The sequence below is a fragment of the Nesoenas mayeri genome, assembly GCF_963082525.1.
Source record: "Nesoenas mayeri genome assembly, chromosome: 1".
In the NCBI taxonomy this organism is placed as follows: Eukaryota; Metazoa; Chordata; class Aves; order Columbiformes; family Columbidae; genus Nesoenas; species Nesoenas mayeri.
In genome coordinates this window covers 50,896,273-50,909,646 of record NC_137541.1, presented here as the reverse complement: position 1 = coordinate 50,909,646, position 13,374 = coordinate 50,896,273, and the positions used below count along the sequence as shown (strand labels likewise).

At 44.5% G+C, this 13,374-nt stretch overlaps 1 protein-coding gene across 1 annotated transcript in view; it reads left to right on the top strand.

The window, feature by feature from the left end:
* Positions 1–234: 234 nt before the first annotated feature.
* The window catches only part of TMTC2 (transmembrane O-mannosyltransferase targeting cadherins 2), a gene marked incomplete at its 3' end in the record, with an annotated part of 254,657 nt that continues 241,517 nt past the window's right edge, over positions 235–13,374 (top strand). Inside the window, exon 1 of the mRNA XM_080363734.1 lies at positions 235–1,360. Coding sequence (XP_080219860.1) covers positions 1,278–1,360 — 83 coding nt within the window. The 5' untranslated portion in view covers positions 235–1,277. The remainder of the gene's footprint in view (positions 1,361–13,374) is intronic.

Below are 13,374 nucleotides of genomic sequence, written 5' to 3'. Positions count from 1 at the left end.
TATATAAAGGGCTGGCTAGCTGAAAAAGAAGGCAACATTTAAAAATATCTCTTAAAAAAATGAAACAATCAACTTGATGGACCCAAACCCTTTCCATAACTTCATGCCTCAATATCCGATGAATTACTGAAGATGGTTTCAGTGCATTATTTCCCACAGCTGGGTTTCCTGTCTGGGCCATTTATTTGTCCCATTCATACCGCAGGGCTCAGGCTGACCCATTTACCCCCTCGCAGGCAGCATCACGTTGTGGGGCTACCCTGAGGGAGCCCCAGTTTGGGGTGCTCCTTGTCTCGGGGTGTCCTTTTTCCTGCCCCCCTCTGCCAGGTTTCAGTGGTTTACTTTGGTTTTGCTTAACTGGAAGCAGAGCCAAGGGCCACGCTGACAGTGAGGTGAATACCAGGCTCGGGGCAAGTGGGAGTGTGGAGCCCCCTGCTCTGCATCCCATCCCTGATGGTACAGGCCCTCTCCTACTAATGGTTTTCCATCTGGCCTCTGTTGGGGGGGAAAGGGTAAAAAGAAGATAACGGGGCAGAAGGGGAACAGGAGAAGAAGGAAACGAAAGGTGGGAAAGGGGAACAGAGAAAAAGAAGAAAAAGAAACTAAAAGAAAAACGACAAAAAGATAACGGAAGTAAAGAAGGCAGAAGGAAAAAAAAAAGGAAAAAGGAAAACAGAGAAAGGAAAACCCGTTGAGGAGGAGGGCTGTGAGGGCTGTGCCAAAGCCGGCGGCAGCAGCAGCGGGGCGAGCCCTGCCCTGCGCTCCACCGAGCCGCTGCCGCCGCCCGTGCCGGGCCCAGTGCCGGGGCCGGTCCCGGTCCCAGCGCCTCCCGGGGCGCGGGGCGGGGTGGCGGGGCGGGCGGGCGCGGAGGGGCGGGCGCGGGGCGGGCCCGCACGCAGGCGCGGTGGGAACCCGGGGCGCCCCACGCGGGCGCTCCCAGAGCCTCGGCGGCGGCGCCCGGCTCGGCAGCGAGGGGGGCGCGGGCCGGGGCGGGAGCCGGAGTGGCGGCCGGAGCCGCGGCAGCGTCAAGGCGCCGCGGGAGAAGGGCGGCAGTCACCGCCGCGCCCCGCATCGCTCTCTCCGCCGCTCGCCCCGCTGCTATGGGGTAGGGGGCGGCGGAGGCGCGGGGGGACGCCGTCAGCCTGCGGCCGCCGGCGGAGCGCGCAGCGGCGCCCCGCGGTGCCGGGGGGCGTGAGGGGCAGCCGCGGCGGGGCTGGAGCGGGAGGCCGGGCAGCGGGGGCTGCCCCGGTGCGAGTGCGGCGGCGGCAGGCGGAGAGATGATCGCGGAGTTGTTGAGCAGCGCCCTGGGGCTCGCCCTGTACCTCAACACCTTGGGCGCCGACTTCTGCTACGATGACAGGTAAGGCGAGGGGCGGCGGGGCCGGGCGGGCGGGAGCTGCCCACCTGCCGGGCGCCGGGCGGCGGCCGCACCCCTCAGGGTTACCGCAGAAGGGTCCCGGGGGCTCCTCGGCTCCGGGTGGCCGCGGCGGCGCCCGCCGCTCTCGGGGCTTTGACAGCTCCCACGCGGGCTCAGTCCCCTCCAGCCCTTCCCGGTGGGAAGAGACCCGCTGCTTTAACTTTGCGTGTCCTGGGCTGATCCCACATTCGCGGTGTCGCCCGGGCGGTTGGGTCCCCGGCCGCCTCCCTTTCCCCCGCTCCGCCAGGACCGAGCCCCGCGCGGGAAGTTGCCGTGGGCTGTCGGGCTCCTCCGAGCGGCCGCGGGGACCGGAGCCCCGCCGGCGGGGACGGGAACAGCTGCCGCTGGGCTGGGCTCCCTACCCGTTCCTCTCCTGAAAGTACCTGCCTTCAGAAGCTGCTGAAAGGCGCTGTTAGCAGTCGGGGAAAATTCCAATTTGTGCCTTTTCCGGTGACTTAATCAGATCACAATTAAGCCAGATACATAATTAAAATGTATTAGGGAGAACAGCACGCCTGGCTAAACTTATTAACCGTCCTGGGGTGTTTCATGCTCCATTGGAATTAAACCATCCAAAAAGTGAGCACGGATCGACTTTGACAGCTTTTCCATCAGCCTCTGGCGAGCGAGCGTCTCCCCTGGGTGCGGGCGGGCAGGTCCCTGCGCTCCGCGGCCGCCGCTGCCCGGACCCCGCTCGCTGTTCCACCGAGGAGGTGCCGACCGGCCGCCCGGGAGAGAGAAGGGAGGAAGGGAGGGGTGCGTGAGCGGTGGGTCCCTGCTTCGTGGCTCGGGTCCGGGGTGCCAGCGAACTCTCCGAGCGGCTGTCAAGCTGGCTTAGTGCCTTGGAGCTTTGTGCGTGAGGGTAGGACAGCGAGGTGGGGCAGGGGATGCACCTGAGCAGAACAATGTTGCTGGATGAATGGAACTTCCCCGGCGCGCTGATGGAGTATGAAAGGATGAGTTATGTCTTTGATTAGGCATTTACCTTACGAAATAACCTGCCTGTCCTGGAGTTAATTAGTTACCGAACTTGGAATTTTCCTCCTTTACACCGTATTATGGTGCACCTGCCTTGTTTAAGGATCTGTCACCACTTTCAGAATAAACCCACCCTGTTTTCAAGGGTTGCTACTATTAAACCTATTATACTCAAAGTAACTGCCAAGTGTTAGTCCCGGTCCAGGTCCCCGGCTGGGAACAGCATCGGTTGCAGAATGTGGAGGTTCAGGCTTCAGTCCTTGAGGTCCTTTACACATGCTTGAAGCCTTGTGAAGCAATTTAGTCTTTTTAGGATTCTGTGAGCCTCCCAGTTATCTACTATGACTTGTCTTAAACCTGTTTCAACATTTCAAAACTTCATTCACAAACAGCAAAAGAAAAAAAAAAAATCTGCTGTTATCCTGAAATGCAAAGTCTGAGTTGGATCAATAGAAAGCGTTGAATATTTTGACACACTGACACTATTTTAAACCCGCTTGTTATAGTTAACAACTGCAGGAGTTGTGGAATATTTATGTAACCCTAAGTAGCATATGTTGCAATATTTAGGCAAAACTGGGTTGTTTAAGGACATGCTTGTAAATCTGTCCTGCAGGCCAGCTGAAATTGGCTAGGCATAGAAAGCAATTTGGAGTCCTACCTGGTGTTACTGATGTGGAGGTCAAGGTTACTCTTGATCTTGCCTGAGTGCGCTTTAATGCGCTTAGGAAAGAGTGATATTTGAGTGTCATCTCCGAAAGGGTGGAAAAGATAATTACACGCTGTCTTTGCTAGTACTGATCCCAGACTATTTAAAAGGTGTTCTAAAACACTTCTTTGCTTATGTGTTTACATCCTAACTAAATAAAGTACTTCTCATCATTGTAGCTAAAATTTAGGCATTCACTAGAGTGCCCTGAAAGCCAGTTAATGGCATTTCTGTATGCAGGGTCATCTAATTAGGATGTTTTTCAACTGCAACACTGGACGGGGCAAGGCAGAAATGGCTGTTGCATGCCAGTAATTGATGAACTAGAAAGGGTTATCTATTCAAAGAGGCAGGCTCTCAGACCCAAAGTATTCTTTTGACTGTAATCACAGAATCTCACTACCCTGCAGGAGACAACTTGAAACATAACACTAGAAAAGGAGGTCGATGCTGGAGCTGCAGGACACAGCCCTCCATGTGGGAGATGGATCATGCTACTAACTTTAAGTGAATCAAGATTGTGCATTTAAGCTGGGAACCTGCAATGTTTTGTTTCAGAAGGGCAGCATATTGCCATAGCTCTTTCTGCTTCTTTTGCTATTATGTTGGAATTACATCAGACTGTTCTTTTTTTAATATAGTGATCAAATTTAGTATATAAAGGGTGTCTGTAATTGCTTTCTGTGTTTTTTTATGTAGGCTGGGTAAGATTAAGTGGCATCGTAAAAACTTCTTATAGCAAAATCAATTTCCCAATGGTAAAACTTAATATTTTAGCGGCTGCACGGCACCAAACCAAAGACTGTATGGACAGTGATACAACAAACTTGATTGTAGTCTGGGCTTTATGACTCTATATCAAAGGATTCAGTATTTCATTTCCCACTCCTCACCCAGTTAACGTGAATTGGAATGAATTTAAAGCCTGAGGAAGTTGAGTAAGCAAATGTGTACATTCTTCTCGTCATTAGTCTGCGTAACTTGTTTCTTTCAGGCTAGAGAGATATGTGGCGTGTACATAATCAGTGCAAACATGTGATCTTTTTGATCAATTGGCTTATTGATCACTCTGAATGAAAGTGACAGCCTCTAAATCCAAGAGACAGTGTAAACACTGCTGCTTTCCCCCCACCCCCCGTCTGTGAACCTAGCAAATACAAGCTTTTGTCACTCTGTTCCCTGCTACTGTAATTCTCATGAACAGCTGTGATATTTCCTAATTACATGTGTAGATTATTAGGTAGTCATTCTCCCCAACTCAAAACCTCCTTGTTCATCTAGGAACAAATTTTTTTTTTTTTTTTTTTTTTTTAATTCTTTTCCCTTATTTGTTTTATTTGAAGCTGGATGCAGCATGCAATAACCTGAAAGAAGTGATAGATACATGGGAGGGGGGAAGTATTTAGATGTTGGTCTAATGCCACAGTGAGCTCACATTGCTTGTTAATAAAGATTTATTTATTGCTGAGCAAAATCATCCTGGAACTGATAACAAGGGGTAGGGAGAAATGCGGTTTCCATTAATGTGAATGTATTGAAGGTCTTGCTTGTTGCACTGTGTCAAATCCAGCTTCTTGACAGATTAAGGGGGAGCTAATCTGCACGTTCAGTTCTTGTTTCATGCTAATATCTACCAGTATTACAGCAGGGAAACCCATTGCTGCAATCAGACTTAACACACCCGTGTAATTATTTTTCCCTGTCATTTAAGCACTCCCCATTCCCCAAAGTAGGCAAGTTGACATTTGGTTCTTTGCATTGAAGTTGTAGTCCTTCCTGTGACCTGTGCTAAATGAGACAGGTCACTGTCAGTTTATAGCTGGGGTATGGAAGATTTAGTGCTCTGCCCATCTGAGGTTGTTATCTGAGTGTCTGAGGCATCTGTGTTATCTGAGGTATCCGAGGTGTTGCTACAGTGAATGTGTCAAAAGCAACTCATCCACTGAGGTGTTCTTTCCTACTCCCAAATGTCAGAAGAAACACATATGTTAAGGAATTAGTAGGAATCTTTAACCCTGAGTGATGTATTTCTCTATGCCACATTGACAAAATTGGTGCTTTGGAAAAATACGTACGGATTTTCTTGTCTCCATGAGATTTGGTAGCACTGACCAACTTTCTCTCACTTGTGCTGCATTTTATTTAGTAGGCCTGGATGGGGCAGCCTTGCTGAGGTAGAAAATATCCAACAGCCTTGTTTCAAAGTCGCAGGGCAGTGTTGCAAACTGCTTTGATGAAATCCTGATAAATGCTTTCACCCTGTAGTGTCAGACTTGTATCACTTGAAAATAGGCCGAGCCCGTACACATTTGACAGTACCTCTGTTGGGTCTGCCACATGAGATTTAATCTAGCAAGTGACCCAAATACGTGTACCAGAAGCACAAGTATAAGTACACTGGGGAAAATTGCTTGCCATCTGTCTCCTTGTTGTGTGTGTATATTTGATTATTAATTTACATCTGTGATTTTTATGGCCCCTTTTTGTCACCTACTCTCAATTTTTCAGCTTCAACCGTACCTCACCGGTAGCTTTCAGTAGCTCCAGTCTGCAGGTAGCTGCAATCTTCGGATTTCCAGCAGTGAGCCTGGTGGTTGGGACACAGGGACTTGTACGCTCTCTCCATAGTGTTTGCCTTTTGTCCTTTCTGCTGTATCCGGTATGTGCTAATTTCAAATGACCATAAGGATAATTTGTATAGGAAACAGGGACTCTAACATGTTGATAAAGAACAACATAACCTGGAGAAGATGCTCAGGTAGCTGAATCTATGTAGTTTTCAGGTCCCTGTAGCTGAGTATTAACCAAGCAAACCAGTAACTGATTATCTAATAGGATGAACCTGGCATGATAATATTCCATTAATTTGATATGCGTTCCATTTTAAATGCTGAATATAATATAAAAATATATTTGGCTTTTGATTTGAAAAGCATTTGTTCATAAAAATTTATGTTCAGTGAAACACTTTGATCAGGATGTGAAATCTTAGTTTCATCAAGATAGTGGGTTTCTTTTTCAGTGGAGATGCCGTAGTGTAGAGATTTTTGGAGGGTTAAAAAAAAATACGTCCCCACAGGCTTTATTTTAAGATTCTCGTTGCATATATAACACTAACATAAACACGAGTCACTTCTGGTAGCTGGTTCAGAGAATAAATTCATGACTGTTAGCAGACGGAGAGCTTCCCTGAGTCACTGACGGGATGTGCCTCATCTGCAGGAAATTCTTTCAGCACACAATGGAGTTACAAATTCAAATGATCCACTTTCTCCAGCATCTCCCATATGTATTCCAGCTGCACTTCTGAATCCTTTAAGTTTGCCAGAGTGAAAGTCACTCAAAAGGCTCAGAAGTCTCTCATCTCAATTTGTTAACCATCTGATAGCTGCGAGAGTGCTGAATTAGAGCTCCTTTGCCTCCCTCATCTGGAAGTTTGCCCTGCCCTGGTTGTTGGCTGCTAGCATTTTTTTTTTTCCCTGTGAAGTTGACTGTTTGTTTATGGAATTTTTTTCTTTAGCTGAAATATTTGATGCTGAAGCTGTAGATGCAAGCCTGCTGGCAACCTGTGGTGAACGTTGCTCCAAACGTACAGTTGGAGAAACAGACTAAATCAGAAGACAGAGGTGCTTATTCTTACTTATGTAAATGTGAATCTGTTCTTTGGGCCAATGTTTATGGTTAGATTTTTTCATTTTTATTTCTAAATATTTTATAGGCTGGACACAGATCTGTTTTAACTGTTTCTTTCAAAAAACAGTTTCCCTCAATATTTTTTTCATCCTTAATTTTTGTCTGAAATGGGCATTTGAAAGATGGAAGCATTTAATCTGCAGACCTGAACCTCATGCTGAAAGTTCTTTGTTCTCTGTTACTTTGGCCTTCGGGTTTTTAAATTAATTTTGAAGTTTCTTTTGATTGCGGAAACCTACTGTTTGCCTTTGAGTCCTGGCAACCTTTGGACTCCCTGTGCTTTCCCAGTTGGGTGACTGATCTTATAAATGCTCCTTATCTTCCTTTAAAGAGGGAGCTTGTTCTCTGGGTAGGTTATTTAAGTCAGGATGACAGTAGGATATCATTTCACGTATTCTAGATTGGGTTCTTAGGTCGTATTCTTGTAGTCTCAGGATAGTCCTCTAGACTTGAGGTATTTCTCCTACTGCTTGCACAGGTAGTCCCTCCTCAGTAAGTGGGAGAAGGGTATAAATCCTATAATTTCTTTCGCAGTTTCACCCTCTGCAGAACTCCATGCTAAACCATTTGTCCTTGAAGGCCAGCCTGTTGCTGAGTGAAACTCTGAAGACCCAGAAGAAATTGGTTTTTGGAATCACACCTTAAATACTACTTAATGTGTTGACTCTACTGTTCAGTTTGCTACTCCAGGACAGTTGAAATATCTTGTGGATCTGCGAATGGCTCGTAATGGGCATCTCCAGCGGCAGTGGCGTGCGCTTTGGCTCTGCCTTTGGAGGATGCTTCAGCCTAGCACAGGGTTGTTGCTCTTCGTATATGAGAGCTTACTGTGAAACAAAGAAGCATGCTGGATAATTGGGATGGTGACTAGAGAACATGTCATCTGTCAATCTCTATTTCACTTTGAGGAAATGGTAAACCAGCGTATCAGACGGTTTGAAGCTGATGAAAATAGGCCACTGAGGCTCTGTAACTGGGGGTGGCTGATCGATGTGCTCCGATGCTCTGCTACCCCACCCATTCCTGGCCTTGTTAAGCTTCAAGGAGAAAAAGTAGAAGTGGCTTCCTTGAATACTAATCCTTGCGTTCCCTAGGACACTGTGAATTACTCTGTTAGCCTTCCTTGTCCTATTGGCTTCATGAGGAGATTTTTCAAGAACAGTGGGAGGTTTCGGTTGGAGGTGAATAATGCTCATTTACTGTCTTAATACCCATTCTTTCCTTAATCTCTTCATCTTTTTAATTGCTGTTTCTTTTATTGGAAATATTGTGCTTTCAGCATAAGTTGTTTTGTCTTTTACATCTTAATTATTTAGTCTTTCCCCCCCCCCAAGTGGTTTATTCAAATGGCCCGTATTCATGCTTCAAAAGCTATTAAAAATCAAGGTAACCTCTAAAAACACACTTAAGTGTATGTACCATCACTATAGTAAATAGAATAGCAGAGTTTTGTTGTAAACCTAAAACTTGAGATCAAGTCTTTTCTGGCATCTGTCTTCCAGCAGAGAGCTGCACAGGCTTCCTGTTAGTCTGCCACAAAGGCTCCTTAATTTATTTGTGGGGATCAGCATTGACTGCCTCGGAGCTCCTCCTTCCCTCCAGAAGTTAAGCACCATTGGCCTCAGCAGTGCTCTGTGTCCCAGCTGCCCCAGGAAACCAGAGACTGACAGGTAATTGAATGAGGATTTTCCGCATGATGGTACAAACCATTACTGCTAGGTGACTGGACTGGTGTGTGGCATCTCTTGTTATTCACTGACCTGTCAGCAGACCAAAAAACCAGCCCACCTTGACCTCTGACCTGTGGTTCAAGGGAGGACAGGTTTTTCTGAATTTAGTGTCCTGTTTCCAGGATGGGTTTTTCTTATCTTTACTCTAGGCTATTTTGCTAATGAGAGGATTTTAACTCCCGTGTGTTTTAGTCAGCTAGTCCAGTACTAGTTCAGAGGAACAACACAGTAATTGGTAGCAGAACCATTGCTGTAAAGGTTCTACCGGTGCCTGGATGCTATTTTCATGTAGCTCAGTGATTTGTGTACTTAAATCCTAAAAAAGGTCTTGAACTCTTGAAACAGGGTCATGATTCAGTGACCAAAATTGTAACGGAAACAAACCCACTCAGCAGCAGACTTAAACCATTCCTAGATCTCTGTCCCGTCTTCTCTTCCCACCTCCCTGACTTTATACATAGAACAATTAGTAACTGGTGCTGGGCCCAGGAACCAGTCTCCAGCATGCCAGTTCCTCATCTTCTCTGGAGAACAATCTGCACGCTGTGCTTAAGGTGGGAAACCAGTCTCTGAGCCCACTCAAATACCTAAATAAAAGATAGATACACTGCAAGTGTGTGCAGTCCCAACTTGGAGATGGCATTTCATTTCTGTACACAGCATTTCCAATTGCTTGGTTACCTGCTCTGAGTAAGTGTGACTTCAGTTTTTAATTGCTTTTCTGAGAATTTTCTTTTCCTCTGATGCAAGGGAATGTAGCTCAGAGTTGGATGTCTCTCTGTGAAAGAGATAATTTTCCTTAGGAGGCAGTGCCTGGCTGATAAGTGCGTAGGCTCCCCAGCATCGTGGTGTATCAGGAATGCCTTTATAGCATCTAGCCTCCAACATCTATGCAGGAATATTTCTCAGCTGATGCTTTTTAAAATAGCTCTTAGGTTTTGCTCAGTAGCTATTGAAGCTGGTAATGGTTATTTACTTTGGTATTAAAAAACCCAGCATGTATGAGTTCTGCTGTATGAGTAAAGCGCTGAGAAATACTTTTCCACTGAAAATAGTCTCCTTAAGTTGATGTTTGCAGAGGTTTTAAGGTCAGAACTGTTTAGTGGGAAAAAAAACCCAACCAACCAAACAAAAAAAAGCCCATACAAAAACCAAGGCACTGGATGTTGTCCATTTTAAAGATCTTTAAGAATTAACACTGGTACCAGGAAAAAAAACAATCTGTCTGTACATAAGGGTCAGTCAAGCCCTTTATTGGGGAGTATCGCAGTTAAAACCAAACCACAAAATCCACCCAACCGGCGCCAAACTGTTTGGTTTTATCAAAGAGCACCTTGATATGGCTTCATCCAGATTCCATTAGGAGATGAAAGACTTCACCAGGAGACAAGCACCTGTGTGAAAATGATTGGTGTGCTGAAGTTGCATCTAGAAGGTAGGCAGAGGTGGTCTCCCCTGTCATTATTTAAACTCTAAGTATTCAGTGTGTAACTGGTCTCTGTTTTGGACCCACGTGTCTCACAGTGATTCCTGTGCCTGCCTTCCAGCCCGAGGTGTTTCCCCAAGGGTGTTTTAACATCTTCAGAGTTCAATCTGCTGTAAGTGCTCTAAGTGAGAATGTGAGCTGTCCAGTTGAAGTTCTTTATATATTTATGTTTATGCATTTGACAGGCTTTTAGTACTCACTTTGAAAGGAAAGATGCAATTTGCTGGATTATAGAGTAATAGCTCAGCATCTTGGAGGCAGCATGGAGAGAACTAGAACTCCTAATCCAGAATAATTTTATTTTCTGCAAATGACTGATTTGTTGCAGGTCTTTAACATGAAACCTTGAAGTGGGAGTTCATTCTGAAAATCGGCCGCTTCTGAGACTTTGACTTTGGTGTCTTCGAGTGTTTTGTGTTTGTGTGGTTTGATTTCATAACTTTCAGAGTGTGTTTTCAGTGGTTGGCCTTTGAGAAGGCACAGGAGGATCTTGCTGCCCAATGTGCAAAGCAGCACATTAAGTGACAAATTAAAAAAATCTACTTTTTAAAGTACCTTTTGCCTGTGCTTTGACAGGCTGTGCAATACTGCGTCATTTCCCTTCTGCAGGCTGATCCTATTGGTACTTTTAGCCTTTATGTGATATTGTAGCACTACGGTAACATAGGAATGTTCTTGGTTTCATTTTACAGCCTGACAATGTACCTGGGCCGGGATCAGTTATATTTGGCTGGTTCCTTTCTTTGAGTAGGCTTTTACAGGGATACTTTGAGAAGGGGATTGGGCCCAGTTGGAAATTCAGATAAGATACTCACATTGACCTCTGGCCATTAGAGTAGTTTTCCTAACCCCAGGTAACACTGTGAATTTTTCTTTCTGAACTGGAAGGAGCCCATGCTGCCTTGAGCATCACTCCATGGGTAGAAGAATACACTTATAGCTGTTGTACTGTAGGTTATGAGCCTTCTGCTATTTACTCTTTTTTTTTTTTTTTCCCATGCTTCACATGTTTTTAAAAATAGCTTTTTTTTTTTTTTTTCCAAATAAAATATATTTGAAGGAACACTGTGCCCTGTCATACCCTCTTATTTGCTGCAGTTATGTGAAGATGAAGGTGCTGTCACTCCTCGTGTACTTGTTACTGTATTTATTTGATTTGACTGCTTAGTGTGGCAACAATGTTGATTGTTTTAATTATTTTAATAAGAAGATAAAGAAATTAGGCTCAGAAGTGAGGCAGAATCTTAAGAAGCCTTATTTTGTGCGTAATACATCAGCCCTCTGGATACCACTAAAATAAGAAAAATATTTGTCTTGTGTTAAGCCTCTCTCTACTGACCTGGATGCCCTTGTTGGTGCTGGAGTTTCATCAGTGAATCATCTGGGGCAACGCTCTGAAATAATTTGTGAAGCTTTGTTTGGAAGTTTAGTTTGTGAATATCTAGCAAGGTGTCTCTTGTTCTGCCATCCTTTCTTTGGCCTTCCATGCCTCCTCCCAACTCCCATGCCAAAAAGAAACACTGTATATTTCCTGGGAAGATGCTTCTAGATACCATATTCATCTATCTGTCTATATCTTTCCTGCAAAATCTTGAACTGTAACAAGAGTTTCCTTGTAAGAAATTCCACGAAGCTTCAGCGTATGAGCTTAATTTTCTTCAAACAATTTCAATTTTACCCAAGGAAAGTTTAAAAGGTGTTTTGAGGTATTATTTTATTTTTTTTTAATTTTTTTTTTAGGAGGAAAAGGAGGTTTGGTCTTGTAAAATTAATGTTAGTTACAGAAGAAAGGTTTCCTTTTTTAATTGATTATTTGTAATTAAACTTCTGATCATTTACATTTTTATAATTAAAGCAGAAAAAAGCTTTGGCTATTTTAAAGCACTTTGATCTGAATTAAGGTTCTGGTGCCAAAAAAATAATTTAAATGCTGCATGGCTGTATAAGTAAAACTTGCTGAAAGAAAAAGTACTAAGAGAATGATGAAAAAATTTAATCAAATAAAATAGCATTTTTGTGTGTAGTAGCTATCATTTTGTAGCACAAACAGTTCTTTATAGCTTCTTTGTAACACCAGTATACTTGAATAAATTTTCTGTTTGTGTGAAAAGATATAGCTGTATGTTCTATTCCATTTCACAGTACATTATTCATCTCATGTATGTAAATCACTTGGCTTGTTAAAAGTGTTAGGATTTCTCTTTAATAAACATCATGCTTCTGGAGAGTTCTCAAGATGCACTTCCATTAGAAGGCGCAAGACTTAAATACGGGGAAAGGCCACAAAGAAAATGGTTCCTCACATTGTTGGCCTCACGCTAAAAAAGCAAAACCCAAGCTGGATCACCCCGGAGTGCCGTCCACGTGCCGTTTGCTGCCAGACACGCTCCTGCTCTTCCCAGGCTTTGGAATGACTGTGGAAACTGGCTTGGCACCTTCAGCTGGCGTCGTGCATTCTGATGGTTATGGTGATGTGCCTTGTGGAATGTCACTGGCAGGTGGAGCCTGAGGTGGATGGAGGTCTTCTCCACCCCAACTGGGCCTGGGGCCGTGTGTCTGGATGTGCCCTGAGCTTCTGTGCAAGTCATTATGTCTCTGATGCTGCTTCCTCTCTCCTTGCTTATGCTTGGAATGTGACTGCAAGCTCTTGGCAGCCAAAATGGTATCTTCAGTAGGTACATTGCATTGGTTGGTTCAGTGTAGGTCAAGCATTGGCTATTTTAAAATGATGGCTTGGGCTTAAAGGGAAGTTTAATCCAAGTTGCTTTATATACTTTCCTCTTTCCATGTTATTGCTAGAAGTTCAGATGCTGCTTACCCAGAGCAGATTTGCCATGGTTTCTCTTGAGTGTGATCTGCTGTAGCATTGTACTAATATTTAATTTAAAAAGTCTCACTCTGTTTTGATGAATGTGGAATGAGTACATTTGCGTGCATCCAAAGAGAAGACTGAATTACCATGATTTATGTTTGACCTCGGTACTTGGAACATCATGTCTGGTTGATACAGGGTTAAAACTAAAAGGAGGGCTTGAATGTCCAGGGAGCAAGAAGCTAGTTGGTCCTCTGGAATATAGAGCCTGCTTTTAGCACTTGACAGAGAAAATAATATAAGGATATTAATAAAGAAGTTAATGTTTAGTACCAATCGAAACTGATTTGCTGAGGTACAGTAAACCTGTGAGAGATTTTGCAGGAAACTCTTCTCCTCTAGGGGACAGTCAGCTCTTTCTTTCATTTTTTTTTTTTTTTTCCTAAATGTTCCAATTTCAATCAATATATGCAATCCTTTCCAAAAATAATTAAGGCCACCTTGTTTAGGAGCCGGGAGGGTGTCTGGTGAGGTGAGGAAAGGATCCCA